Below are 25,490 nucleotides of genomic sequence, written 5' to 3'. Positions count from 1 at the left end.
GACACTGTGTGGACATGACACATGTAGGACACTGTTGTCATGACACATGTAGGACACTGTGTGGACATGACACATGTAGGACGCTGTGTGGACATGACACATGTAGGACACTGTGTTGTAATGACACATGTAGGACACTGTGTGGACATGACACATGTAGGACGCTGTGTGGACTTGACACATGTAGGACGCTGTGTGGACATGACACATGTAGGACGCTGTGTGGACATGACACATGTAGGACAGTGTGTGGACATGACACATGTAGGACGCTGTGTGGACATGACACATGTAGGACGCTGTGTTGTCATGACACATGTAGGACGCTGTGTGGACATGACACATGTAGGACGCTGTGTGGACATGACACATGTGGACGCTGTGTGGACATGACACATGTAGGACGCTGTGTGGACATGACACGTGTAGGACACTGTGGACATGACACATGTAGGACACTGTGTTGTCATGACACATGTAGGACACTGTGGACATGACACATGTAGGACACTGTGTGGACATGACACATGTGGACGCTGTGTTGTCATGACACATGTAGGACACTGTGTGGACATGAATCATGTAGGACACTGTGTTGTCATGACACATGTAGGACGCTGTGTGGACATGACACATGTAGGACACTGTGGACATGACACATGTAGGACGCTGTGTGGACATGACACATGTAGGACACTGTGTGGACATGACACATGTAGGACGCTGTGTTGTCATGACACATGTAGGACGCTGTGTGGACATGACACATGTAGGACACTGTGTTGTCATGACACATGTAGGACACTGTGTGGACATGACACATGTGGACGCTGTGTGGACATGACACATGTAGGACACTGTGTTGTCATGACACATGTAGGACACTGTGTGGACATGACACATGTAGGACACTGTGTTGTCATGACACATGTAGGACACTGTGTGGACATGACACATGTAGGACACTGTGTGGACATGACACATGTGGACGCTGTGTTGTCATGACACATGTAGGACACTGTGTGGACATGACACATGTAGGACGCTGTGTGGACATGACTCATGTAGGACGCTGTGTGGACATTACACATGTAGGACACTGTGTGGACATGACACATGTAGGACGCTGTGTGGACATTACACATGTAGGACACTGTGTGGACATGACACATGTAGGACGCTGTGTGGACATGACACATGTAGGACACTGTGTTGTCATGACACATGTAGGACACTGTGTGGACATGACACATGTAGGACACTGTGTGGACATGACACATGTAGGACGCTGTGTGGACATGACACATGTAGGACACTGTGTGGACATGACACATGTAGGACGCTGTGTGGACATGACACATGTAGGACACTGTGTTGTCATGACACATGTAGGACACTGTGTGGACATGACACATGTAGGACACTGTGTGGACATGACACATGTAGGACACTGTGTGGACATGACACATGTAGGACGCTGTGTGGACATGTGTCAAGAAATTACACATGAATCAATGCTATTACTTAACAGTCAGAGAACATAATTCAACTTAGAATATTAAACGACACAGAAACGTCAGTCTTTTGTGTGGCTTGCAAGGGAGAGGAAGGCTTAGCCGAGTCAAGATGTTGTAAGCAACCTGAACGACTTTCCAAAATCACTCTCAGCGTTCCTCCCTCTTACAAGTCATTTGATTAAAATCACACATAAAAAGGAGGCGGGTCACATTTCTCATTGGTCAGCTTCACATCAAGGCACTTTTACGACTCTTTGGTATTATCTTTAGAGATAAAAACCTTGGTGAATGTTCTACCCATCTGGTCCCCAGGATGGGAGGAACATTCCTCACGGCTGCTTCTACAACATCTTCACACATGTTATTAGAAATACATGCCTTTCCCTCCCCCCAGGCTAATGATGCAGATAACTTTTAACACACAAATATAATCATATATTTATATATATATCACAACATGACACATGTAGGACACTGTGTGGACATGACACATGTAGGACACTGTTGTCATGACACATGTAGGACACTGTGTGGACATGACACATGTAGGACGCTGTGTGGACATGACACATGTAGGACACTGTGTGGACATGACACATGTAGGACAGTGTGTGGACATGACACATGTAGGACACTGTGTGGACATGACACATGTAGGACACTGTGGACATGACACATGTAGGACGCTGTGTGGACATGACACATGTAGGACACTGTGTGGACATGACACATGTAGGACAGTGTGTGGACATGACACATGTAGGACGCTGTGTGGACATGACACATGTAGGACGCTGTGTTGTCATGACACATGTAGGACGCTGTGTGGACATGACACATGTAGGACGCTGTGTGGACATGACACATGTAGGACGCTGTGTGGACATGACACATGTAGGACACTGTGGACATGACACATGTAGGACAGTGTGTGGACATGACACATGTAGGACGCTGTGTGGACATGACACATGTAGGACGCTGTGTGGACATGACACATGTAGGACAGTGTGTGGACATGACACATGTAGGACAGTGTGTGGACATGACACATGTAGGACAGTGTGTGGACATGACACATGTAGGACACTGTGTGGACATGGCACATGTAGGACAGTGTGTGGACATGACACATGTAGGACGCTGTGTTGTCATGACACATGTAGGACACTGTGGACATGACACATGTAGGACAGTGTGTGGACATGACACATGTAGGACACTGTGTGGACATGGCACATGTAGGACGCTGTGTGGACATGACACATGTAGGACACTGTGTTGTCATGACACATGTAGGACAGTGTGTGGACATGACACATGTAGGACGCTGTGTGGACATGACACATGTAGGACGCTGCTGTCTCAGTGAGTCTGAAAGTGGGAGGAGCCACGTGCTGTAAAGTTAGTGTCACAGATTCAGACTCTGAGGTCAGAGGTCAATAACTCCTAAACACTAAAGTCTTTGCAGATCATTCACTGCCAAAATATTCATATTTACACTGCAGTGACACGACCTCGTTTTTAACAATCAGATGTGTGTTTTGGGCTCAGCCAATCACACGCTCCGAATGTGCAGCAGGAGCTGAGACGAGACGAGTGCTTAGGGACCGTCATCAAATATCAAAACGAAAAATGGAATGGAAGGTCAAATAGAGCGGTACAATTTGAATAACATAAAATACACCATGACGGAAACACCACAGCAACATTTATGTTTCCGAGTGTAATGACAATTAATATGTAAATGAGACTCATTTAAATAGTCGTCTGATGATGATGATGATGATGATGATGATGATGATGATGATGATGATGATGATGATGATGATGATGATGATGGAAGAAAGTTGTAAATAAGGCTCTGACTTTGTGTTGATTAATTTGTTCAACAACTAATTTTATTTGCAAGTTCTGTTTTATTTAAAGAAAAAATGTTTAAAAATTGTTTAAAAGTTAATTTGTTAAATAGAATGTTTACAAATACATTTTAAATAAATGATCGTGTTATATCAATGGAAAATATTGATTGTTAGTCACTTTTGTGTTTTGCTATGCAATTATGAAATTGCTATAAAAATTTCGAAAAATTAACGCATTGTTTAGCAGCTGCTGCTGCACAAGTGAAAATCCTTCATCTGAGTCCTGAGATGCCATCATGTGTTTTCCTTCCACAGCTTCTACACGTCCAAAAGCCAAAGCCCCTGCAGCTCCTTCACCCCTCGCATCAAATTAGCAGCACGCAAAGTAAGCTGTCCAGTATTTCTATTCCACGGTAACAAGTTAAAACTAAATGTTGAATTCAATAATGAAATGAATCATTTTTATTCTCAGCCTCATGCGGACAAACTGAAGAATCACAAAGAGCACAGTGAGTTACATTAGTGTGCTGTGATCGTGTCATCCATTGTACTCTCTGACCCTGACCCTAACCCTGACCCTAACCCTGACCCTAACCCCGACCCTAACCCCGACCCTAACCCTGACCCTAAACCTGACCCTAACCCTGACCCTAACCCTAAACCTGACCCTAACCCTAACCCTGACCCTAACCCTAACCCTGACCCTAACCCCGACCCTAACCCTGACCCTGACCCTAAACCTGACCCTAACCCTGACCCTAAACCTGACCCTAACCCTAAACCTAACCCTGACCCTAACCCTGACCCTAAACCTGACCCTAACCCTGACCCTAACCCTGACCCTGACCTGACCCTAACCCTGACCCTAAACCTGACCCTGACCCTAAACCTGACCCTAAACCTGACCCTAACCCTGACCCTAAACCTGACCCTAAACCTGACCCTAACCCTGACCCTAACCCCGACCCTAAACCTGACCCTAACCCTGACCCTAACCCTGACCCTAACCCTGACCCTGACCTGACCCTAACCCTAAACCTGACCCTAAACCTGACCCTAAACCTGACCCTAACCCTGACCCTAACCCTGACCCTAACCCTGACCCTAACCCTAACCCCGACCCTAACCCCTAACCCTGACCCGACCCGACCCTGACCCTAACCCTGACCCTAAACCTGACCCTAACCCTGACCCTAAACCTGACCCTGACCCGACCCTAACCCTGACCCTAACCCTGACCCTAACCCTGACCCTAAACCTGACACTAACCCTGACCCTAACCCTGACCCTAACCCTGACCCTAACCCTGACCCTAAACCTGACCCTGACCCTAACCCTGACCCTAACCCTGACCCTAACCCTGACCCTAACCCTGACCCTAAACCTGACCCTAACCCTGACCCTGACCCTAACCCCGACCCTAACCCTGACCCTAACCCTGACCCTAACCCCGACCCTAACCCTGACCCTAAACCTGACCCTAACCCTGACCCTAACCCTAAACCTGACCCTAACCCTAAACCTGACCCTAACCCTAACCCTGACCCTAACCCTGACCCTAACCCCGACCCTAACCCTGACCCTGACCCTAAACCTAACCCTGACCCTAAACCTGACCCTAACCCTAAACCTGACCCTAACCCTGACCCTAACCCTGACCCTAAACCTGACCCTAACCCTGACCCTAACCCTGACCCTGACCCTGACCTGACCCTAACCCTGACCCTAAACCTGACCCTGACCCTAAACCTGACCCTAAACCTGACCCTAACCCTGACCCTAAACCTGACCCTAAACCTGACCCTAACCCTGACCCTAACCCCGACCCTAAACCTGACCCTAACCCTGACCCTAACCCTGACCCTGACCTGACCCTAACCCTAAACCTGACCCTAAACCTGACCCTAAACCTGACCCTAAACCTGACCCTAACCCTGACCCTAACCCTGACCCTAACCCTGACCCTAACCCTAACCCCGACCCTAACCCCTAACCCCTAACCCTGACCCGACCCGACCCTGACCCTAACCCTGACCCTAACCCTGACCCTAAACCTGACCCTAACCCTGACCCTAAACCTGACCCTGACCCGACCCTAACCCTGACCCTAACCCTGACCCTAACCCTGACCCTAAACCTGACACTAACCCTGACCCTAACCCTGACCCTAACCCTGACCCTAAACCTGACCCTGACCCTAACCCTGACCCTAACCCTGACCCTAACCCTGACCCTAAACCTGACCCTGACCCTGACCCTAACCCTGACCCTAACCCTGACCCGACCCTGACCCTGACCCGACCCTGACCCCGACCCTGACCCTATGTGCTTTAGGTCTGTGTGTTCAAAAAGAGCCCGAGAACAGTCTTCCCATTCAGGTGGACTATGCCGCTTACGACGCTCAAGTGTTTCGACTTCCTGGTCCGGCACGTGTCCAGCGTCCTAATGTCAGGTGAGCCTCGGACCACAAGCAAGAACTACTACATATTATAAGTATTTCATTCCCTTAACAAGATGTATATCTGAATAATTGCAACGTTTGTGAACAGTTAATACTCACCTGGACACACTTGTGTCGAGGTGAGTGCTGCACATGGGTGAAGTCCCTCATTGGTCCAGCAGGTGTAGAGTAAGATTCAGTTGTATCATCTGGACTCTCATCCAGGAGTAACACTTACTTAAGTACTCAGGTCTTTTTTATCCAACTCTGTGCAAGTCCTGATTAGGGGATGTGGTTTCACTACTCTTTGTTTTCTAAGCCCTGTAAATGGCTATCCACCTCCTATTGTAAGCTGACTTTGGCTCTCTCCTCACTGAGTATCTGATTACCAGCCCAATGCTCTGGGCATCTACTGCTCCAGAGTTTCAAGATTATATACGACCGGAAGGTTGAATCTTTCCAACCTCCTTAAAGAGGCAATTAAGATTCCACCTTCCAGTGGGGGGACGTGCCATGTTGTCCAGGGTTAATCTCTACAAGAGAGCAGCAGAGGAGATCGCATACACGTTTTCCTTGTGCACAAGTTACTGCCTCCCTCATACCATGAGAGCAAATGAACACACTGTTAAAGGACGGACTCACCCTGAATGTCTGAGCGAAGACCGATCCAATAACCTGTCCCTCCACAAGGTGGAAGCTCCTGTCGGGCAATATGGCGGCTAAGATAAGTGTGCACATGGATCAGTACATTAGCAGTGCTCAGAATGTAAAAAAATACCAAAAATAGCAGCGGTGCGAAACACCAGCTCCTGGTAGTACTGTAGAACCCGACACACCAACCTGAGCACTAGGGCTGCAGCTATCCATTCTTTTAGTAATCGAGTAATCTATAAATTTTTTCTTCGATCAATCGAGTGTCGGTTAATGTTTTTGTACATTCTGTAAACCATTTAAAAGTATATTCAATCATTTTTTTAAAATAAACTTTATAGTTCATTGTAATAAACAAATAACAAATTGAGTTTCTGCTTAAAAAACACATTTTATTCTTAATTTCACAAAAGTTTGTCCAAAACAGCAACATTTCACTTCAGTCCAAACTGTTCTGTTTGTATATAAAGAATATATAAAGAATATATATAAAGGACTAATGACCTTGTCACAGACGGTTTGTAACAGTTACTGTTTGAATTAATTTGTGATTCTGTCACATGACTTAAAATAAGACATTAGTTTGTAAAACATTGTTTGTGTGACAGTGATGCTGGTGTTTGAGCACTGGCTCTACATTTTCTCACTGCTGTTCTGCAGAGGTCTGAACCCCCTCACTGCTGTTCTGCAGAGGTCTGAACCCCCTCACTGCTGTTCTGCAGAGGTCTGAACCCTCTCACTGCTGTTCTGCAGAGGTCTGAACCCCCTCACTGCTGTTCTGCAGAGGTCTGAACCCCCTCACTGCTGTTCTGCAGAGGTCTGAACCCCTCACTGCTGTTCTGCAGAGGTCTGAACCCCCTCACTGCTGTTCTGCAGAGGTCTGAACCCCCTCACTGCTGTTCTGCAGAGGTCTGAACCCCCTCACTGCTGTTCTGCAGAGGTCTGAACCCCCTCACTGCTGTTCTGCAGAGGTCTGAACCCCCTCACTGCTGTTCTGCAGAGGTCTGAACCCCCTCACTGCTGTTCTGCAGAGGTCTGAACCCTCTCACTGCTGTTCTGCAGAGGTCTGAACCCCCTCACTGCTGTTCTGCAGAGGTCTGAACCCCCTCACTGCTGTTCTGCAGAGGTCTGAACCCCCTCACTGCTGTTCTGCAGAGGTCTGAACCCCCTCATTGCTGTTCTGCAGAGGTCTGAACCCCCTCACTGCTGTTCTGCAGAGGTCTGAACCCTCTCACTGCTGTTCTGCAGAGGTCTGAACCCTCTCACTGCTGTTCTGCAGAGGTCTGAACCCCCTCACTGCTGTTCTGCTGAGGTCTGAACCCCCTCACTGCTGTTCTGCAGAGGTCTGAACCCCTCACTGCTGTTCTGCAGAGTTCTGAACCCCCTCACTGCTGTTCTGCAGAGGTCTGAACCCTCTCACTGCTGTTCTGCAGAGGTCTGAACCCCCTCACTGCTGTTCTGCAGAGGTCTGAACCCTCTCACTGCTGTTCTGCAGAGGTCTGAACCCCCTCACTGCTGTTCTGCAGAGGTCTGAACCCCCTCACTGCTGTTCTGCAGAGGTCTGAACCCCCTCACTGCTGTTCTGCAGAGGTCTGAACCCCCTCATTGCTGTTCTGCAGAGGTCTGAACCCCCTCACTGCTGTTCTGCAGAGGTCTGAACCCCCTCACTGCTGTTCTGCAGAGGTCTAAACCCCCTCACTGCTGTTCTACAGAGGTCTGAACCCCCTCACTGCTGTTCTGCAGAGGTCTGAACCCCCTCACTGCTGTTCTGCAGAGGTCTGAACCCCCTCACTGCTGTTCTGCAGAGGTCTGAACCCTCTCACTGCTGTTCTGCAAAGGTCTGAACCCCCTCACTGCTGTTCTGCAGAGGTCTGAACCCCCTCACTGCTGTTCTGCTGAGGTCTGAACCCCCTCACTGCTGTTCTGCAGAGGTCTGAACCCCTCACTGCTGTTCTGCAGAGTTCTGAACCCCCTCACTGCTGTTCTGCAGAGGTCTGAACCCTCTCACTGCTGTTCTGCAAAGGTCTGAACCCCCTCACTGCTGTTCTACAGAGGTCTGAACCCCCTCACTGCTGTTCTGCAGAGGTCTGAACCCTCTCACTGCTGTTCTGCAGAGGTCTGAACCCCCTCACTGCTGTTCTACAGAGGTCTGAACCCCCTCACTGCTGTTCTGCAGAGGTCTAAACCCCCTCACTGCTGTTCTACAGAGGTCTGAACCCCCTCACTGCTGTTCTGCAGAGGTCTGAACCCCCTCACTGCTGTTCTGCAGAGGTCTGAACCCCCTCACTGCTTTTCTACAGAGGTCTGAACCCGCTCAGCCAAATAATCAACAAAACTGGCCATGGATACGACTCAGGAATGGAGCTACCATCAGTCTCCTCCTCCACATGGATGACATCAAGCTGGATGCTAAGAGCGAGCGGGACATTCACTCCCTGATCCACACCACCAGGATCTACAGCTCAGATATCGTACTGTTAGCCATATTAGCCTCGTTAGCTTGTGAGGCGGTCTTGTCTTGTGTTTCACACTGTTACACATCTTTGGGGATTATGTGGGTGAAATGGCGTGTCTCTACATCCATGTCATAACAGGAAGTCTGAATTTCATTTCTGTAAAACATTTATATCATCTGTTATTCATTTTACTGCCACATTTTGGTAATGTCGTTTTTCTTGTGACACTTATGTTATGATGACTGCAGGGGTCAGGATGGAGACAGCATCAGAGCTTTGTTCTGAAACATTTGTAAAACAGCATTGGTCAGGACTGGAGTGACAGGTTATAATCTGCTTTAGGCCACATGCAGTAGATATAGAGTGACGTGCTTTATGCATTGGACAGTTTTTTCAGGGCCAGTCTATATTTAGGTCTCCTAAATAAATATGACTACATTTGGATCACAGCTCTTACAAACCCTGAACCCGCAACAGTTCAGTATCTGCCAATCACAGCTGCTCTTACATTCACTGGGATTTCATCTTTAACACAGAATGCAGTGCCACCTCCATGTTTGTTTCTGTCTCTCCTGAATAACTCTTAACATCCACCTTTATCTGTGAAACATGAGTCCAGATGCACCTGCACAGCTCTGATGCACAGGATGGCTCAGAAGAACGGACCATTCTGATTGGTCGTGTGGTGATGATGCTTTTGATGTCATAGATCATCAGACCTTAATAGAGAAGCTACGGTTTTACAGCTTCTGCTATAGCACTTTTAGCACTTATGCAAAGTTATGGCTCCTGCAGAACTGGTGATTCATTTGACAGAAAAGTTCAGAATGCGACAGAGAAGCTGTTCAGGACCTCGTCTGTTCTGTCTTTACCAATGACTTTATAATTGTGAAAAAAGCATCAATGTCAATTTATGCAGATGTTTATTATGCTGCAGATTCATGCACTAAAATGAAATAAATAAAAAATCCCAGAGAGCTTAAGTTGCTGTATGAGGGTTAAAGGAAACAAGCTCGCTCTTTATGAAACAATCTAAAGGTTTTATAAACGGCTCATGCCAGAAGCATGAGGCTTTGAACTGTAAGAGTGTGTAACATGTAGTCAAAGGTAAACTCTGCTCATCCATAGTTGTCTATGTCACATAAACACCATTGTTAATGTGTCGTAGCATTGTTAAAAAACATGTCATATTATTCTGGAGTGTGGTCGTCTGCAGCTCAGAAAGATCAGGCAAAAATACAAATCTCTCAAAATAAAGCAGCAGGACTGATGTCGACAATGTATTCCACTCTGTTGTGTCTTAACTCAGACAAAAGAAGTTACATTGTGCTCTTTGTTGTACAATGCTGCTTGTCTTTTGGGGCGATGCTCGGCAGAACGGCCTGGAAGTTAAGTCTGTGTTTTTAACCTTTAAACCTGGTTCACCGTGTGTTCTGGTTTATGCTCCACGTTTAGTCAAACCGTAAATTGCTAGTTTAGAGTTGATCATTTTGGATCATTTTGGTCCATAGTGGCACTTTTGTGCTCCGTTTACTTTGTGCTCAACACATTGTTTCAGGATGGGCCGCGACAGAGAGACCGCTGCCAGGAAAAGTTGGGGCTCGGTGGACGTGAACGCAGCGGGGACGGGCGTGTCTCCTCCGGTGCGGTCAGCAGACGTGCGGTCAGCAGACGAGCAGCGCAGCCTGGCCTCGGACGACAGCCTGGGCCCTGTGTCCAACATGCTGCTCATTCCCCGCATGCAAGGCGGTCACTATGAGGTCAGCAGCTCTCTGGGGTTCACCAGCACGAGAGGTGAGCTTTTCTGCTTGTGTTATGATCAGATTCACCTTTTTGAACATTCAACATTAGAATAGAATGAACTTTGAGATCTTTTGAGATGTGAACTAGAGGTGGAGATGAGATCATATTGAAAAGTGTGTTTTGCTGATGCAGTGGATAAGTTGCCTGACCAGCCGTTCCAAACACGTTTTGGCAAACTACTCATCAAAACCTGAGGGCGGGGCTCGACCGCAGGAGGGCGGAGTTTAGAGCAGAGACAGAACCAATCACATAAACCCAGAAGTGACGCAAAAAACGCGACACGCTTAACCGGATATTATGTAACCCATGTCAACAAGGCGTGTTCCACGTTATCCGTCCTGAACGCAGAAAATGTCTCCTGAATCACGATGACGCCCTTCGCATAACCGCATCTAACGCACGATCATCACGGTGAGTAGAGCGGGTCACGAGCCGGGTCACGGGCCGGGTCACGAGCCGGGTCACGGGCCGGGTCACGGGCCGGGTCACGAGCCGGGTCACGGGCCGGGTCACGGGCCGGGTCACGGGCCGGGTCACGAGCCGGGTCACGGGCCGGGTCACGGGCCGGGTCCGCCATCTTGAATGTTTTGAACGCGGGTGAAGAGCTACTTCCGAATCTGAGTGTGACGCGTCCAAACCTGGGCCTGGGATTGGTCGGTGAATGGAGGGCCGACGACTTCATTGGCTCTGACTCGGGGTCCAGACCCCATTGGAACAGAATGTGGGCGGGGCTGGCGGGTCAGGCAGGTGGATAAGGGCATCGGACGTTGCGACCATGGCAGCGTCGCTGGTTCAATTCTCGGCCTCGACCATTTGCCAAATGTTTGTCTCTGTCAAATGTTGCCTTTGGTCCAGAAGTCATTGTTCACTTCAGTTTACAGCCCATTGTAAAACAGCATGAGCAGTGTCTGTGTCTTTGGTCTTGTGTCTCTCAGACTTGGTGGAGAGGATGCTGGACTCTCAGCGGGACAGCAGCGCTCCGGGTCGCTTCACCGTGGGCAGTGCAGAGTCCACTCTGCACGTCCGGCCTGGAGGCTACACCCCGCAGAGGGCGCTCATCAACCCCTTCACCCCGTCCCGCATGCCCATGAAGCTCACCTCCAACCGCCGCCGCTGGATGCACACCTTCCCCGTGGGTCAGTCACTGCGCTCAGGCTTTCCTCCTATAGCTGTTGTATGTTATTGAAACATATAGATCTATAGATACGTTTAGCATCTTTAAACATAAAAAAGACAACGAAACAAGAACAGGACCAAAGAGAGAGCAGAAGACAAAAGTCCAAATAAGCAGACAACAGGTGAGAGAAAAGAAAGAAAAATCAAGGCACATTTAGACCCGCTTTAGTCTTAAAGCAGGACTAAAGCAGGTCTAAAGCAGGTCTAAAGCAGGACTAAAGCAGGACTAAAGCAGGTCTAAAGCAGGACTAAAGCAGGACTAAAGCAGGACTAAAGCAGGACTAAAGCAGGTCTAAAGCAGGACTAAAGCAGGACTAAAGCAGGACTAAAGCAGGTCTAAAGCAGGACTAAAGCAGGACTAAAGCAGGACTAAAGCAGGTCTAAAGCAGGACTAAAGCAGGTCTAAAGCAGGACTAAAGCAGGTCTAAAGCAGGACTAAAGCAGGTCTAAAGCAGGACTAAAGCAGGACTAAAGCAGGACTAAAGCAGGACTAAAGCAGGTCTGAAGCAGGACTAAAGCAGGTCTAAAGCAGGACTAAAGCAGGTCTAAAGCAGGACTAAAGCAGGACTAAAGCAGGTCTAAAGCAGGACTAAAGCAGGTCTAAAGCAGGACTAAAGCAGGACTAAAGCAGGTCTAAAGCAGGACTAAAGCAGGTCTAAAGCAGGACTAAAGCAGGACTAAAACAGGACTAAGCAGGACTAAAGCGGGACTAAAGCGGGACTAAAGCGGGACTAAAGCGGGTCTAAAGCGGGTCTAAAGCGGGTCTAAAGCAGGACTAAAGCAGGACTAAAGCAGGACTAAAGCAGGACTGAAGCAGGTCTAAAGCAGGACTAAGCAGGACTAAAGCGGGACTAAAGCGGGACTAAAGCGGGACTAAAGCAGGACTAAAGCGGGACTAAAGCGGGACTAAAGCAGGACTAAAGCAGGACTAAAGCAGGACTAAAGCAGGTCTAAAGCAGGTCTAAAGCAGGACTAAAGCGGGACTAAAGCGGGACTAAAGCGGGACTAAAGCAGGACTAAAGCAGGACTAAAGCAGGTCTAAAGCAGGTCTAAAGCAGGACTAAAGCGGGACTAAAGCGGGACTAAAGCAGGACTAAAGCAGGACTAAAGCAGGTCTAAAGCAGGACTAAAGCGGGACTAAAGCGGGACTAAAGCAGATCTAAAGCAGGACTAAAGCAGGACTAAAGCAGGTCAATCACGATACAAACTTGTTTATTATACAGAGTCATTGAGAAGTGTGAGTCAAACTCAAGTCCTGAGTGATACTCACGAGTAGCTCGGTGGACTGAGCTTAGCTAAATGCAGGTGCCGGTTCAAAAGAAACAGTAAATTTCAAACATTAAATGCAATTTATTTTTGTAACGCCCAAAATCACAACAACAGTGTCTTATGAGGGCGACAGTGAAAAAAGGATTAAATGATGTTCATAGGGGCGAGGGACGATGTCCCAGAGTCCTCTGTCCTTAGACCCTCCTTCTGCAGGACAAACTACAAAAAACCTCCTTGAGAATAAGTATAAACCTGGAGGAGTTCCACATGAAGGAGAGAGAGACAATGGAGCTGGAACCACTCAGGAGGAGAACCAGCTCTTCAGGAGGAGAACCAGTTCAGTTCTTCAGGAGGAGAACCAGTTCTTCAGGAGGAGAACCGGTTCAGTTCTTCAGGAGGAGAACCAGTTCTTCAGGAGGAGAACCGGTTCTTCGGGAGGAGAACCAGTTCTTCAGGAGGAGAACCAGTTCTTCCAGGCAGATGAAGGACAGTTCATATGGAGTAGAGACTGCTTTTCCAGGGACTCGAGGATCATCTGGATCCATAGGTCCTCGGGGACAGGAGGGAGTCAGAAAAGAAAAAGAAAATGCAATGAACGGTTTGCAAGTGAAATTAAATATGAAACATAGTTTGACAGAATAAGTGTTTATCAGGACAGAGCTCATACTTCCCCCAGAGTTGCTGCTAGGGCAGCGGAGCTGAGACTGTAGCTTTATGTTTCTGTTCCTAAACTACTTCTCCAGTAGATTAGACTGTAACGTCCTGCTCACTGGCCTCTCCAAACGAGCTGTAAAACAGCAAATCTAACATTACAATATTGGTAAAGTATTACCGCTCAAATCACACAAATGGAGCAGACACAATATGAAATAGCTGATGTTGATGCTCAGGTCCCTCTGGTGAAGCCATCCAGATCCATCACCAGACCAGACAGAACATGGCAGAGCTTCAGGAGGAGCGAGACCCCGCCCACACATCTGCTGAGCTGCTGGAGCTGGCCTATCACGAGGCCACGGGCAGGTCAGAGTCATGTGTCATATAGAAGTATTCTACTATCATAAAGTTGTGCCTGACAGTCACGTCTGTTTTCAGGAGGACCACCTTACGTCATGGAGACTGCAGTCTGTATGTGGGAGGAGCTGTGGAGGAGGTCACTGGGAGTCCAGGGAGTCATGCAAGTGGTGAGCTCGGCACAAGTGACCTTTCATGAGATGACCTCATGTGTGAAGCTAACTGGAGGCACTGCTCTGTCTCTGAAGCTCTGTTACTCAAGTTAGACATGAGTCTGTGCTTTGTTTAAAACAATAGGACCATAAAGAACTGACTTAGTTGAAACTGTAACAGGTGAGTTAATTTGTACTGTTAAAATGGTCTGTTTCACACAATAATGCATTCAAAGGTTAGCTAGCATTAAGCTCACTTTTCTGTTGGTGTAAACATCCAGCAGGTTTACAGACAGAATGAAACACTCAGCGGACTTTTCGGACTTTTCGGACTGATACAACGGTGCGGTTCATTTATAGATTTGACTGACAAACGTCCACTGGGGGCACTGTAACAGGAAGTGCAAGCGTTTGACACACTGTAGAAGAAGACTCCAGTGGACACTCTGTCCAGGGGACACGCTTCAAAACGCTGTGTGTTTTATTACAGACTCATATTCACAGAGAAATGAGTCTAATTAGTCCCGCGGCGCAGTGAACAGGCTCCTCACACCAGCGTGTGGTTGACGCCTCCTTGCAGGCTTTCGCCCTCATGACAAGGGAATTAGGGCGTCTGCTCTCTACATTAGTGCAAGCTAGCCGCCAAGTATGGCTGGCACAGTCTCCGCTCTCAGAGGCCAGTAGGAAGACCTTGAGGGGTGTTCCAGTTCTTCCTGGAGAACTATTTTGCCCGGCCGCCCTGGAGGCTCTAGAGCGCACGGCCCAGGCTTGCCGTACACAGACCGCCGCCTATGAAGCGGGGCTTCATAGGCGGCGGTCTCATCGACCAACTCAGGCTGCCCCTCCCGTTTCTTCACGTAGGTACACACCACCGCCCCATCGTCCGTCATGGATGTATTATATGATCTGGATAGGCCACGCCCCCTCTGCCTCTGGCTCCAAATTGAGTAGTGGCCACTTCGCAGAATGCAGCCTTTTGGTTTGACTATTTCAGGAGTTCGGCCTCTAAAATGACCAAACATGCTAAATTGTTTTTAGTCTAAAAATAAAATAGAAGGAGTTTCACTCTTTGACTGTTTCTAAAATACTTAAAAAATACATTTTAACCTCCCGGAGAACGGTGTACGCGCACCAAGCGTATAATTAAATACTGCTTAACTCAATTATGTAACAGAATCGATGATTATATTTTATATTTCTTCTCATTTGATAAAAAAAATGCATATTGGCCAAATTATATTATGTAAATGAATGTAGAAAAAGCTTCAGTTGTTTCATCTGGACTCAGTTTGAAAAATTAGACGTTTCGACTTCATCCAAGAGTCATTGTCAATAAAAGAATTTAGGTCGAGAACTCGGATATTTATACTATTCTGTGGTAAGACCAGCCTTCCTGGGAGGAGCCTTCCTGAAGTAGAAAGAGTTGTTTGTTTCAACAGAAACTCCCCCCTTGTATCTACCGAGCTAGCCTATTCAGAATCTTAATGGGCTATTAGAATCCTCTTTGTCTTTGTGAGACCCTGGCTCAACCACCCTGAGTACCTGATTAGCATCTGAATGTCCTTGTCCTGGTCCTCTACCTTTCCAGGGGTTCAGTAACCCATTATAGACTACAGGAAGATTGAATCTTAGACCTCCATTTCTGTTTAAAGAAGGTCTTTCTTTTTTAACAAAAATAGCTTCCTTGACTCCTCTTTCAAACCATCTTTTCTCCCTGCTTAAAACCTTCACCTCACCGTCTTCAAACGAGTGATTAGAGGCTTCAAGATGGAGATGCACGGCACTCTGAGGTCCTGAACTAGTATTTCTTCTGTGCTGATAAAGCCTCTTGTGTAGAGGCTGTTTCGTCTCACCTTTGTAACGTTCTTTACAACTTTCTTCACTGCATTGGATCGAATAAACTACATTGCTCTGTTTTTGAGTCGGCAACTTGTCCTTAGGGTGAACCAGTTTTTGTCTTAAAGTGTTTCCTGGTTTAAAATAAACAGGGGAGAGCCCAAGCGGGGTAACCACAGGCTGAGAGGGCATTACGGACATGTTTTTCCTCTTTCTTCTTGCCCTCTGAGCTGGTGGGCACACCTTGAGCTCTGTGTTGTAAGGTTCTGATCACACCCAGCTTGTGCTGTAGTGGGTGGTTGGAACCAAAGAGCAGATACTGGTCCGTGTGTGTAGGTTTCCTATATACTTCTATTTGGAGTTTCCCGTCCTCTCCTCTGATCGTGGAACAATCAAGAAAGGCCAATCGATTCTCCTTAGCGTCTTCTCTTGTAAACCTGATATGTGGGTCCACCGCATTGATGTGCTCAGAGAAGGCTTCCAACTCTTGTTTCTTTGTTACAAAAGTATCATCGACATAGCGAAGCCACAGCTTTGGGGCAATGCCTGAGAAGGAGCCTATGCTCGACAGGGGCGACCGTTGCCTTCCGGGGTGAGGTGCCACTCCACAAGGGGGCTCTCAACTTCGTTGGCCGCTATGAACGGAGTGTCCTTGGACGCGATCTGTGCGGCGGCCTCTTGGACATCCCCGAATACCTTAGCAAGATTCTACAGAGAATCTTGCTAAGGTATTCATTTCTCCCTGTGGCCCTCAGAGGCAACTGTTGTTGTGATTTTGGGCCTTACAAAAATAAATTGATTTGATTTGATTTGATTTGATACAGAGTGAATGTGGTTTCTCCACAACCGCTGGAAGAGGTTCTCCGGCAACACTCTTCTGCGTCCCATTGAGCTATGGTTTTGTCTATTCCTCGGGACCCTGCTGGTATTCGTCATCCAGTGCTTCATGCACTGTCTCTGGCGGTCAGTAGGGATGAAATAGAACGAAAGTTACGACTGTAACTACGGTTCTATGAATCCTGGATGACCGCCAGAGCATCCGGTCCCTCGGAATTCTCGTGCTTTGCGAGAAGGTTTCTAGGGACTGAGCTCCCGGTGTCACGTGACTATATACTCACGTGAGCCACCGGGGGGTCAAAGGTGACTTTTTTGTTATTCATTCTCGACCTGTGTATGCGCAAGAATGATCATCCAGTGCTTTATGCACCGCCTCTGGCGGCCATCCGGGATTCATAGAACCGTAGTTACAGTTGTAACTTTCGTTTTCTTCAGTGAAAATATTCCCGATGAAGGCTCGTCCGGCGCATTTCTCCCTCCACAACAAATGACCTGTTTGACTTATAAGATGGTGTTTGGCATCGATCTTTTCTTCAGACTGTTACCTACAGAATGAGACCATCCACGGTCTTTTCTGGTTACAATCTATTGTGGGCTTTTGTCTTAACTTTGAACTCATCCAAACCTTTGTATCCGGTTGTTATGCGTTTCTGCCTCACTTTGGAAAGATTCAACGTCATTCCCTGGAAAATTCCATATTTATTTTTAGTGTATTCTGGAAAAAAAACATAAGTTTATTCTTGTAACTGTTGGACTTTTTTCATGCTTTGACTTAATGTGGAAATGTTATGACTTTATTCTCGTAGTTATTTGGAATGTTCCTTATGCCCGTTATGTCGTAGCAGCCTCACTTCCTTTACGAACATATAAATGCGCCCACTAGAGGGCAGCGTTTGACAAATAGTCCTTCTGGAACAGCACAGTAAAATATGTTGATTTTGGTTGATAAATGTTGCTGTTTAAATATCCATTGTCCCCAGGAACGTTGGCTAATCGTGGATCCTTAGAAGACTTCTCTCTGAGCGGCAGTGGTCCGAGTGAGTCCTCCTCTTTCACACACTTCCTTTGCACATTCAGATCCAGTGGATCCTCATTCTCATGATTGGTGATACAGTCAATAAGCTTTAACTGGGGTGTCAATAACATACCAGGGTTTGTACCCACTGTCTGCAGCAGGGGTCCCCATGGGGTGTTCTCTCCCAAGAGAGGTCTAGACCATCGCTCCCTCCCTCCCTCCCTCTCTCCCCCCTCTCTCCCATGAGGGGTCTAGACCAGGGGTGTCAAACATCCCTTTTTTTTTTTTTCGTTCATAGAACCGTAGTTACATCCGTAACCGTTTTTATTGCTAAAACTAGACGTCCCACAATGCCGCTGGTGGCCGCCCCTCCCTGCGCGGCTCTTCACTGCCGTGTGTGCTGCCGAGGGAGAAGTGCTGAGAGAAGTGAGACGAGCGTTTGCGCACTTTACAGCACTTTACAGCACTTTACAGCACTTACGCACCTCAGAGCAGAGGTCTGAGCGAGGACAGAGACGTGTGGCTTTAGGAAACACGTGGAAGAAAGAAAGAAGACAGTTTTGTGGATGTTAGAGTTGTGCTAAAAGTGGAGCTAATGTGGAGCTAATGTGGAGCTAACAACAAGAAAACTAACTTCTGTGATGATGCTCTGAGGAAAACATCCTCTACAAACCTGGACAGATCAGGAGCCACAGGTAAAAACACAGGTCAGAGTGTAATAAAGTCTGAACATGACTGTGACACACTAATGTGACTGTGACACAAACACAATGACCTCATTTGAGTCACTACATGAATCATTTGGAGTGACCGCCAGGGGTCAGGCTTCAACAGTCCAGGGGTCAGGCTTCAACAGTCCAGGGGTCAGGCTTCAACAGTCCAGGGGTCGGGCTTCAACAGTCCAAGGGTCGGGCTTCAACAGTCCAGGGGTCAGAGGCTTCAACAGTCCAGGGGTCAGGCTTCAACAGTCCAGGGTCAGGCTTCAACAGTCCAGGGGTCAGGCTTCAACAGTCCAGGGGTCAGGCTTCAACAGTCCAGGGGTCAGGCTTCAACAGTCCAGGGGTCAGGCTTCAACAGTCCAGGGGTCAGAGGCTTTCAACAGTCCAGGGGTTGGGCTTCAACAGTCCAGCGGTCGGGCTTCAACAGTCCAGGGGTCGGGCTTCAACAGTCCAGGGGTCAGAGGCTTCAACAGTCCAGGGGTCAGGCTTCAACAGTCCAGGGGTCGGGCTTCAACAGTCCAGGGGTCGGGCTTCAACAGTCCAGGGGTCAGAGGCTTCAACAGTCCAGGGGTCAGGCTTCAACAGTCCAGGGGTCAGGCTTCAACAGTCCAGGGGTCAGGCTTCAACAGTCCAGGGGTCGGGCTTCAACAGTCCAGGGGTCAGAGGCTTCAACAGTCCAGGGGTCGGGCTTCAACAGTCCAGGGGTCGGGCTTCAACAGTCCAGGGGTCGGGCTTTAACAGTCCAGGGGTCGGGCTTCAACAGTCCAGGGATCGGGCTTCAACAGTCCAGGGGTCAGGCTTCAACAGTCCAGGGGTCAGGCTTCAACAGTCCAGGGGTCAGGCTTCAACAGTCCAGGGGTCGGGCTTCAACAGTCCAGGGGTCGGGCTCCGCCATGTTTGTTGTGATGACGCTGCTGGCCGTGGTTCCCTCCCAGAATGCATAGCGTAAGTCAAATTTAAATGAAGCCACACCATGATGCAGAGCGTCATGAGCGGTGGCCAGTGGCGCTGACAGAGGCTAATCAACATGTAAAAGACATTATAGGTTCTCTCCTGCACAATCTGTTTAATACAGAAGCACATGGAGGACCGAAAATGAAGACGCTTATGCGTTGCGCAATGCGTTATTTGAAAGATAGGTTTACCAGCGCTATAAAATTATTCTACGTAGCGCTTTAGGAAAGACCGGTCGGTGAGTTGGCGAAATATTTGAAAAATAAAAGAATTAGGCGTTTTTTTAACAAAGTGCTGACTTTTTTTTTTTTAGTCGGCTAGTTTTATACTGGGTTGGTCGGGTTACAGCAAACAGACCTATTATTTTGCTCAGCCTTATCAATAATCATGTTTGGTATAATATTCAAAGTTCTGTCAGTAACCCATTTTAGTGAAGCCAAAATGTCACCTTTGAGCAATAAGACTAAAAATGTTGTTTTTAGAGGTGTAAAATTCTAGTCATACAAAAACTATTCTTGTGCTTATGTTTTTGTTACACTGTCCATTTAAAAGGCATGTCTGAAGAAAGCAGTGTGTGTGACACATGCAGGATTTCAACAGTGACTTAAAGGTGCTGCACCACAGAGCCACGCTGCAGACTCACTTCATGAATGGGTTACCTGGCAGGTCACTGTTCCCTCACCCTCCCTTATCCGCTCGCATGTCTGCACGCTGCATGTGACGCTGTAGCCTTCTACAGCGTACTCCGTAATGAAAGCCTAATCGCACCTCTTCCGCATGTTTGTATTTGCTTTTTGACATAAATCACTTGAGAAGTCACTTATTTCAGGTCACTCTCTCCCTCACTTCTGTCTACTGCCACCGAGCCACAATCTGCATGTTCAGTCAATCCACAACTCCAGGCTGCACCCAAATCGGCACAAGTAACTCTGTTTTTTCTTCTGTTCCTCCTCCTCCTCCTTTATCTTCATCATCTGTCGTTCCTCCCCCCTCCCCCCCTGCCCAAACCGTCACGTGCGTCCCCGTGTTCATGCGCTTGTGCGGGTTTGCGTTTGCGTGTTGAAGTCTTGGTGCTGTCTGCGCCTCCGACAGTGCCTAGTTTCTGCTGCACGGTGGGAGTGGACTGGAAGTCTCTGACCACGCCCGCCTGCCTGCCCCTCACCACCGACTACTTCCCCGACCGACAGTCTCTGCAGAACGACTACACGGAGGGCTGCTACGACCTGCTGCCGCACAGCGAACTCGACAGGTGCGCCAGGACACATTCTGCCTGAAACACACTCTTCAAGTGGGAAATGTTTTGGTTGTAAATAATTTTCTTGTGTCGGTGTAAACGGGTTTGATGCATTGAGTGGAGTGTCCTCTGACTGTCTGAAAAGTTGGTTTAAATAATTACATATCCCCCTTATTCCAGAAGCCAGTCTGGGCGCCGCCCATACACCACGTGATCCTTCTTCATACACCACGTGATCCTTCTTCATACACCACGTGATCCTTCTTCGTACACCACGTGATCCTTCTTCGTACATCACTTGATCCTTCTTCATACACCACGTGATCCTTCTTCATAAACCACGTGATCCTTCTTCGTACACCACGTGATCCTTCTTCGTACACCACTTGATCCTTCTTCATACACCACGTGATCCTTCTTCATAAACCACGTGATCCTTCTTCGTACGCCACATGATCCTTCTTCATACACCACTTGATCCTTCTTCATACGCCACATGATCCTTCTTCATACGCCACGTGATCCTTCTTCATACACCACATGATCCTTCTTCATACGCCACGTGATCCTTCTTCATACGCCTCGTGAACCTTCTTCGTACACCACGTGATCCTTCTTCATACACCACATGATCCTTCTTCATACGCCACGTGATCCTTCTTCATAAACCACATGATCCTTCTTCATACACCACGTGATCCTTCTTCATACACCACGTGATCCTTCTTCATACGCCACATGATCCTTCTTCATACACCACTTGATCCTTCTTCATACGCCACATGATCCTTCTTCATACGCCACATGATCCTTCTTCATACACCACATGATCCTTCTTCATACGCCACGTGATCCTTCTTCATACGCCTCGTGAACCTTCTTCATACGCCACGTGATCCTTCTTCATACGCCACGTGATCCTTCTTCATACACCACGTGATCCTTCTTCATACGCCACGTGATCCTTCTTCATACGCCACGTGATCCTTCTTCATACGCCACGTGATCCTTCTTCTTACACCACATGATCCTTCTTCATACGCCACATGATCCTTCTTCATACACCACATGATCCTTCTTCATAAACCACGTGATCCTTTTTCATACACCACGTGATCCTTCTTCATACGCCACGTGATCCTTCTTCATACGCCACGTGATCCTTCATACGCCACATGATCCTTCTTCATACACCACGTGATCCTTCTTCATACACCACGTGATCCTTCTTCATACACCACGTGATCCTTCTTCGTACGCCACATGATCCTTCTTCATACACCACTTGATCCTTCTTCATACACCACGTGATCCTTCTTCATACGCCACGTGATCCTTCTTCATACACCACATGATCCTTCTTCATACGCCACGTTATCCTTCTTCATACACCACATGATCCTTCTTCATACACCACATGATCCTTTTTCATACACCACGTGATCCTTCTTCATACGCCACGTGATCCTTCTTCATACGCCACGTGATCCTTCATACGCCACATGATCCTTCTTCATACACCACGTGATCCTTCTTCATACGCCACGTGATCCTTCTTCATACGCCTCGTGAACCTTCTTCGTACACCACGTGATCCTTCTTCATACACCACGTGATCCTTCTTCATACACCACGTGATCCTTCTTCATACGCCACATGATCCTTCTTCATACACCACGTGATCCTTCTTCATACGCCACGTGATCCTTCTTCATACACCACTTGATCCTTCTTCATACGCCTCGTGATCCTTCTTCATACACCACGTGATCCTTCTTCATACGCCACATGATCCTTCTTCATACGCCTCGTGATCCTTCTTCATACGCCTCGTGAACCTTCTTCATACGCCACATGATCCTTCTTCATACGCCTCGTGATCCTTCTTCATACACCACGTGATCCTTCTTCATACACCACGTGATCCTTCTTCATACACCACGTGATCCTTCTTCATACGCCACGTGATCCTTCTTCATACACCACGTGATCCTTCTTCATACACCACGTGATCCTTCTTCATACGCCACGTGATCCTTCTTCATACACCACGTGATCCTTCTTCATACACCACCTGATCCTTCTTCATACGCCTCGTGATCCTTCTTCATACACCACGTGATCCTTCTTCATACGCCACGTGATCCTTCTTCATACGCCACGTGATCCTTCTTCATACGCCACATGATCCTTCTTCATACACCACGTGATCCTTCTTCATACACCACATGATCCTTCTTCATACGCCACGTGATCCTTCTTCATACGCCACATGATCCTTCTTCATACACCACGTGATCCTTCTTCATACGCCACGTGATCCTTCTTCATACACCACGTGATCCTTCTTCATACACCACATGATCCTTCTTCATACACCACATGATCCTTCTTCATACACCACGTGATCCTTCTTCATACGCCACATGATCCTTCTTCATACGCCACATGATCCTTCTTCATACACCACATGATCCTTCTTCATACGCCACGTGATCCTTCATACGCCACATGATCCTTCTTCATACACCACGTCATCCTTCTTCATACGCCACGTGATCCTTCTTCATACGCCACGTGATCCTTCTTCATACACCACATGATCCTTCTTCATACACCACTTGATCCTTCTTCATACACCACGTGATCCTTCTTCATACACCACATGATCCTTCTTCATACACCACGTGATCCTTCTTCATACGCCACGTGATCCTTCTTCATACACCACATGATCCTTCTTCATACACCACGTGATCCTTCTTCATACGCCACGTGATCCTTCTTCATACACCACATGATCCTTCTTCATACGCCACGTGATCCTTCTTCATACGCCACGTGATCCTTCTTCGTACCCCACGTGATCCTTCTTCATACGCCACATGATCCTTGTTCATTCGCCACATGATCCTTCTTCATACGCCACGTGATCCTTCTTCATACACCACGTGATCCTTCTTCATACGCCACATGATCCTTCTTCATACACCACGTGATCCTTCTTCATACGCCTCGTGATCCTTCTTCATACACCACGTGATCCTTCTTCATACACCACGTGATCCTTCTTCATACACCACGTGATCCTTCTTCATACGCCACGTGATCCTTCTTCATACACCACGTGATCCTTCTTCATACACCACGTGATCCTTCTTCATACGCCACGTGATCCTTCTTCATACGCCACGTGATCCTTCTTCATACGCCACGTGATCCTTCTTCATACACCACCTGATCCTTCTTCATACGCCTCGTGATCCTTCTTCATACACCACGTGATCCTTCTTCATACGCCACGTGATCCTTCTTCATACGCCACATGATCCTTCTTCATACACCACATGATCCTTCTTCATACACCACGTGATCCTTCATACGCCACATGATCCTTCTTCATACACCACGTGATCCTTCTTCATACGGCACATGATCCTTCTTCATACACCACATGATCCTTCTTCATACGCCACATGATCCTTCTTCGTACGCCACATGATCCTTCTTCATACGCCACATGATCCTTCTTCATACACCACGTGATCCTTTTTCATACGCCACGTGATCCTTCTTCATACACCACGTGATCCTTCTTCATACACCACGTGATCCTTCTTCATACACCACGTGATCCTTCTTCATACGCCACGTGATCCTTCTTCATACGCCACGTGATCCTTCTTCATACACCACCTGATCCTTCTTCATACGCCTCGTGATCCTTCTTCATACGCCACGTGATCCTTCTTCATACGCCACGTGATCCTTCTTCATACGCCACATGATCCTTCTTCATACGCCACGTGATCCTTCTTCATACGCCACGTGATCCTTCTTCATACGCCACGTGATCCTTCTTCATACACCACGTGATCATTCTTCATACGCCACGTGATCTTTCTTCATACGCCACGTGATCCTTCTTCATACGCCACGTGATCCTTATTCATACACCACATGATCCTTCTTCATACACCACTTGATCCTTCTTCATACGCCACGTGATCCTTCTTCATACGCCACGTGATCCTTCTTCATACACCACATGATCCTTCTTCATACACCACATGATCCTTCTTCATACGCCACGTGATCCTTCTTCATACGCCACGTGATCCTTCTTCATACGCCACGTGATCCTTCTTCATACGCCACGTGATCCTTCATACACCACGTGATCCTTCTTCATACACCACATGATCCTTCTTCATACACCACGTGATCCCTCTTCATACGCCACGTGATCCTTCTTCATACGCCACGTGATCCTTCTTCATACGCCACGTGATCCTTCATACACCACGTGATCCTTCTTCATACACCACATGATCCTTCTTCATACACCACGTGATCCTTCTTCATACGCCACGTGATCCTTCTTCATACGCCTCGTGAACCTTCTTCATACGCCACGTGATCCTTCTTCATACGCCACGTGATCCTTCATACGCCACATGATCCTTCTTCATACGCCACGTGATGCTTCTTCATACGCCACGTGATGCTTCTTCATACGCCACGTGATCCTTCTTCATACGCCACATGATCCTTCTTC

General features: G+C 47.7%; 1 protein-coding gene across 3 annotated transcripts in view; it reads left to right on the top strand.

The window, feature by feature from the left end:
• Positions 1 to 25,490, top strand: part of depdc5 (DEP domain containing 5, GATOR1 subcomplex subunit) — a 100,783-nt gene that overhangs the window by 34,668 nt on the left and 40,625 nt on the right. For 2 of the 3 annotated variants that reach the window (XM_072441960.1, XM_072441958.1), the window contains exons 18-26: positions 3,695 to 3,764; positions 3,852 to 3,888; positions 5,714 to 5,831; positions 10,485 to 10,720; positions 11,665 to 11,865; positions 14,065 to 14,194; positions 14,267 to 14,355; positions 17,991 to 18,047; positions 20,764 to 20,947. In XM_072441960.1, the coding sequence (XP_072298061.1) occupies positions 3,695 to 3,764; positions 3,852 to 3,888; positions 5,714 to 5,831; positions 10,485 to 10,720; positions 11,665 to 11,865; positions 14,065 to 14,194; positions 14,267 to 14,355; positions 17,991 to 18,047; positions 20,764 to 20,947 (1,122 nt within the window). The remainder of the gene's footprint in view (positions 1 to 3,694; positions 3,765 to 3,851; positions 3,889 to 5,713; positions 5,832 to 10,484; positions 10,721 to 11,664; positions 11,866 to 14,064; positions 14,195 to 14,266; positions 14,356 to 17,990; positions 18,048 to 20,763; positions 20,948 to 25,490) is intronic. The other variant, XM_072441959.1, reaches the window with a different exon arrangement.

The sequence above is a fragment of the Eucyclogobius newberryi genome, unplaced genomic scaffold, assembly GCF_026437365.1.
Source record: "Eucyclogobius newberryi isolate DKJ021-1_F unplaced genomic scaffold, fEucNew1.0.hap1 SCAF_12, whole genome shotgun sequence".
In the NCBI taxonomy this organism is placed as follows: domain Eukaryota; kingdom Metazoa; phylum Chordata; class Actinopteri; order Gobiiformes; family Gobiidae; genus Eucyclogobius; species Eucyclogobius newberryi.
Note: the sequence above shows the minus strand (reverse complement) of the source record. Positions and strands in the feature narration are given on the sequence as shown.